At 37.5% G+C, this 6000-nt stretch overlaps 1 protein-coding gene across 1 annotated transcript; it reads left to right on the plus strand.

Annotated features, from left to right (window-relative positions):
• Window positions 1–3074: 3074 nt before the first annotated feature.
• On the plus strand, window positions 3075–5789 carry LOC147491934 (cytochrome P450 81Q32-like). The gene is made up of 2 exons (XM_086563889.1): window positions 3075–4187; window positions 4978–5789. Exons 1-2 carry the CDS (start codon window positions 3291–3293, stop codon window positions 5599–5601), a joined length of 1521 nt encoding a protein of 506 aa, XP_086420015.1. The 5' UTR covers window positions 3075–3290; the 3' UTR covers window positions 5602–5789.
• The last annotated feature ends 211 nt before the right edge of the window (window positions 5790–6000 follow it).

Consider the following 6000-nt stretch of genomic DNA (forward strand, 5'->3'; position numbering starts at 1 on the left):
AGAAAACATACTTTATGTTGCTCACTTAGAAAAAGGGAAATAAACATTTTGCAACATCTTATGTTTGTTTAATGGGGATTTGTATTTCAACTTCTTTTCCATTATTTCGTCGTACGTAATCTTCTTGATACTCATGGGATCATGGCTTCATGGGTAACGCCTGCTTTTGGAGCTCGTACCTTGTGGAATTATAAGGCTGGCTGTCGCTCTCAAATCTCAACAATGTCAATTGGGAACGTAGGTGTCTGAACTTACATGGGACGTTATTTAAAGTAACGTATGAGTTGTAACTTATACCGCCATTTTAAGTGGGCGTTCGAAATTATTTTAGTTTGGACGTTAGTTCAAGTGACCTCCTAGATGTTTATTAATTAATAGCCAGAATTTGATGGAGAATTTTCTACTCCATCTATTAACTATTAGTTTATTAGCTGGGATTTATATCTCCATTGAAATCAAATTTTTGACATTTAGAATGTAAACTTTACACTTTATGCAATTTACACCCCAATTGGAGATGCCCTAAGCCATGCAAAACTGTAAATGTTAAAACCCCCAAAAAGTGGTTACCTTGGCGTTTTGTAGTGGATTGGAACTTTGAAAGTTCTCTGACTACACGTCTACACGACAAAAGTGTACAATTCAATTGCTTGGATAGAAGTCTTTGCAGTGTCTTTTGCGCTCTTTGAAGCACTTCTACTCTCCTTATCTTGATACACAGTGTATTGCAGCCTTGCTAGCCACAGAAGTATTGATCAGTGGTTAGATAAGTGCTGCAGGAAAATATACTGGATCATTGAAAGCTATGCTTTGAGTTCATAAGACTAATATGTTGTTTTTTTTTTGTTACGTTGGACTTCTTTTGTTAGATACATTATCACTACAAATGCCTAATAGTACTATCTCACCACTGGTTTTTTGAACTCAACTCTATGGGGGATTAGCTATAGCTAATAGCAGCCTAAGCATTTGGAACAAGTATTTTCCCTGTTAAATATATAAATATAACGAAGGTAATAAAGGTCTCTTTAGATCTAAAGGGCAACGGAGATTGAAAAGATGATAAAGAAGAGAGATGTGTTAGAAAAATGAATTGGCACAAATCCATTAAAATATGAATGAGTAGTTTGTCTCCCAAGTTACTCCACTTGAGATGAAATGAGTTTTTCTTGAAACAATACGTAAAGTGAGAAAAACCTTTTCAAAACGATGACTTTGTTTCAAACAAATGCATTATGCCGAAAAGGTCGCGACCTTTCGAAATGTCAAGACCTGGTCAAAAACAAATCATCATGCCGAAAAGGTGTGACCTTCAAAATAGGTAACCGGTTTGAAACAAGACTTTATGCCGAAATGGTGTGTCTTTTCGAAACATGTGACTTTTCAAAGAGTTACTTACTTTTTCCCAAGAGTCACTGTGTTGTTTTGAAGAGGCACCACTCACCTATAAATATTGGATAAATTTGGAGAGAAAGACACACCAGATCACACAGAGTTCTGATCTTTCTCTTCTCCCTCGTTCTTAGTCAAATACTATGTTGTGTTATTTGAGTCATAGAATTGAAGTGCTAGCTTTTTATAGAAGGAAATCCGTTCTATCTTGGAAGACAGTTTCCCATCAACCTTCAAGCACCGTGAGGGGGAAAATCTGTCTTAAGGACATAGTGAATCGTCACTAGGCTCGGATTTAATCATTGGTAAATTAAGTTCATTAGTTGAACTAAAATGTTTGTTTGTTTGTTGAACTAAAGGTTTGTTCATGATATATTTGTTATATCAATTTGATTTTATTGTTTACTTAACAATAAGTATATTTTTGGAATAAGTTTCCTACAAACTTAAGACATATTTCTTTTTCTTTTTCTTCTTTACCGAATATAATTTGTTTTTGTTTTCTTTTCTTTTTTGGTTTAAGGGAATAACAAAGTGTAGTTGTATTTCAGAATATGGCAACACCACCAGTTACTCCTGCTGTTACTATTCCTACTGCTGCTTTCCATTTTGTTCCTCATGGGGAGAAGCCTGAAAAGTTCAATGGAACTGATTTCAAGTGCTGGCAACAGAGGATGCTTTTCTATCTGACCACCCTTAACTTGGCAAGGTTTCTATGGTAAGGCTCCTGATGTAAGCCCTGATGAAATCGACAAGGAGAAGGTTTTGGCCAAGGATGCTTGGTTTCATGCTGATTTTTTGTGTAGAAATTATGTCCTTAGTGGGTTGGCTGACTCATTATACAATGTGTATAGTGTGTTCAAGACTGCAAAGGAACTTTGGGATTCGTTGGACAAGAAATACAAGAGTGAAGATGCTGGCATGAATAAATTCATAGTTGACAGATTTCTTGATTTCAAAATGACGGATAGTAAGACCGTCATAAGCCAAGTCTAAGAACTTCAAGTAATCCTCCATGATGTCATTGCTAAAGGAATGACCCTAGGAGAATCTTTCTAAGTGGTTACTATGATTGAGAAATTACCACCATCTTGAAAGGATTTTAAGAACTATCTTAAGCATAAATGCAAAAATATGAATCTTGAAGAAGTGATTGTCCATCTAAAGATAGAGGAAGATAACCGCCTATCTGAGAAGAAGGGCAAGGATCCCATGGTGGCAAAGGCCAATGTTGTGAAATGATCAAGTGCTAAGGAAAAGAGGAAGCGCCAAGACAAAGCTCAAGACGAAGACAGTAGTACGCCTACTAAGTTCAAGGGCAAGTGCTACAACTGTGGGAAGGTTGGACATAAGGCAAGTGAATGTCGCAAGCTTAAGAAGTACAATACACTTACAAGACAAAATATTTGTATAGTTTGATAATTGGTAAAGAGTAAGTACAATTAAGTTGTATATTCCTAACAAGATGCACATACTGACATACATTCACTCACAAAAAAAAATTAAAATTAACCGAATTTATCATATGAAATATTTGTCCCGTTTTTCCTATATGCTCATTGTCATCGACAAAAGACAAATCGATCAATTCGCACACAAGTGACAAGCCTTACTTATATTATATTATCTCCTTGAATAAACTGCAGAATGACATACTTGCTTATGTAAGTTTCTCTATAAGTGATAGTGCATCCACACAGTGCACGTTTCCTAACAGCCGAAATCCACCTCGAGGCACGCATTGATGTGCATCTCAATTCTTGGTATAGGCCTCTTGTAAATTGTCATGTTGATTAGGGGCTCTATCGATTCTTGGATGCGGCTGTTTTGAAACCTCTATATAAAGACTGTAACAAAACGTAGTAGCATTCAATTCATGTTGGTTGCTTTACTTCACTATGGAGCTTCTCTACTACTTCTTGCCCACCTTGTTCATTCTCTTAATTGTTAAGCTGTTAGTACAAACAAAGAAGAACCTCCCACCAAGCCCATTTGCTATTCCAATTCTAGGCCATCTTCATCTCTTCAAGCTGCCCCTCAATCGAACCTTGCAGGCTCTAACTAACCAGTATGGTCCAATCCTATTCCTCAGATTCGGTTCACGCCCTGTCTTAGTCATCTCCTCCCAATCCCTCGCAGAAGAGTGTTTCACCAAGAACGATATCATATTTGCAAACCGACCTCATACAATCACTGGTGACCGTCTTAGCTACAATTACACCATCTTTACATGGTCCTCCTATGGTCACCATTGGCGTAACATGCGCCGCATTACTACCATAGAAATTTTCTCCTCAAAGAGTCTACAAATGTCTTATGCCATACGTAAAGAGGAAATACATTGTCTTGTTAAGAATTTATATCAAAGTTCTAATTGTGGATTACAGCATTTTGATTTGAAATTCCAGTTTTCTAAGTTAATGTTTAACACTGTGATGAGGATGGTAGCTGGTAAACGATTTTTCGAGGATTTCATGGACTTGGATGAACAAAAGCAGGTTCACGTTCATCTTAAAGCGATTTTTGCTCCTTTTATGTTTTTGAATATGGAAGATTTCTTGCCTATTATAAAGTGGATTGGGCTCAACGGTAGGGAGAACAATATGATTAAGGTGCAAAAAAAGAGAGACTCATTTTTGCAAGATATGATTAATGAGTATCGGCAAAAGATCAACTCTTCTTCTACATCAGTAGCAGAAGAAAAGAACAAGACAACCATAATTGGTGCTCTCTTATCCATCCAAGAAGCAGAGCCAGAGTATTACTCGGATGAAATCATCAAAGGAATTATATTGGTAAGTAATTTTCCTCCCAATTTACATTAAAGATATATCTATGATAGAGGGTAACATCCTAGAGAGATAAGGTTGAACACTAACATTCCAAAACTGACGCACATCATCCAAACTCTAGTATACACAAGTTTATAGAGACATCTCTACCTTTTCAATCTATTCGGCTGATAAGAAAGGGTATTGGATTTTTTGTTTGATTTGCACACAAGGATTTGATTTATTAATCGATCTAGATTCTAGAGGGAAAAAATGTTACAATTACGATGGACGTGACAATTACAACCAAGTTTTTATTATTCAAACCTATAGGTCATGAGAGGATTTTTTTATTCTACAAACAAAATCTGGTCTAATGTCACTCCAAAAGGATATTGGATGACTACGTAAATACTGAAAGTGAATCAACCAAAACAACTACCAGACCACGAAACAGTAAATTATCCACTAAGCTGTCTTTATAGATATATTTCACCTCTACATATCCCCATTCTGATCCACCTCATTGCTTGATTTGCTTCAAATCCTACCTATTAGTGGAGTAGAGCGCCATTTCAACCTCCAAATGCTTCTAGCTCTCGTGACTTGCCTTTCTTTTTTTTCCCAGTAAAGACAGTCATAGTTTTCAACTGCGGCGCTGAACATATAGTAGGATTTTGCGATTCAGTATATTAACCTTTCTACAAGGACTCAATCATACTACTTGAACTTTTTTTAATATGACAACTAATAAGATTTTTGTACTATATGCCTAATCGCTAACCGCTAACATAGTGGTTCTCATAATATGTAGTCAATGTTCACTGCTGGTACAGACACAACAACCTTAACCATGGAGTGGGCAATGTCACTTTTACTCAACCATCCAAATATACTACATAAAGCGCTTTCGGAGATTGACAGCCAGGTCCAGGGCCGCCTACTAGATGACTCCGATCTTGCCAAACTTCCATACCTCCACTGTATTATCAATGAGACACTAAGATTATATCCAGCAGCGCCACTTTTACTACCCCATATTTCATCAGAAGAGTGCACAGTTGGAGGATACAGCATACCACGTGGAACAATCTTACTAGCGAATGCTTGGGCCATTCAAAGGGATCCCAATATGTGGGTAGAGCCTAAAACGTTCATGCCCGAGAGATTTGAAGGTGTACAAGGTGAAAAGGAAATGGGCTTCAAATTCCTTCCATTTGGAGTTGGTAGAAGAGGGTGCCCTGGAGCTGCTTTAGCTATGCGCGTTGTGGCATTGGCTTTGGGCACATTCATTCAGTGCTTCGAGTGGGAAAGAGTTGGGGGAGATCAAGTAGACATGAATGAAAACAACACTGGCGTTACTATGCCCAAGGCAAATCCCTTGATTGCTACATGTAAACCACGCCCGGGTGTGGTGAGTGCCCTGTCTCAAATTTGAAGTGTGGAAGAGTACTAAAGTTGTACAAGTTCATATCGTATGCTATCTTCTTGGCGCTTTAGTCATCTTTATAAGAAATCTATAGATTTAGATTCGAACTTCCAAGTACTATCTCATCTCAAAGCAAATATTGAGTAACAGTTTACTTCTTCATGCAAATAAAGCAGAGAGGCTCGGGATTGTTGAAATACATGCCATGTGGAATTGTACATCAGGGTGGATGACTCTTAGGAGGGTAGCCTAACACTCTTCATTGCTACAATTAATATCAAAATTCATACGAGTACAGTAAACGAACGAGTAATATTTCTTCATATTCAGTTTGATGGTGGAATTGGGATAATCCAAACAGGTGGAGAGTAAGGGACGTAGCCTTTGTAATGTGGGCGAATACGTACT

The sequence above is a fragment of the Coptis chinensis genome, chromosome 6 (genome assembly GCF_015680905.1).
Source record: "Coptis chinensis isolate HL-2020 chromosome 6, ASM1568090v1, whole genome shotgun sequence".
NCBI classification, from domain to species: Eukaryota; Viridiplantae; Streptophyta; class Magnoliopsida; order Ranunculales; family Ranunculaceae; genus Coptis; species Coptis chinensis.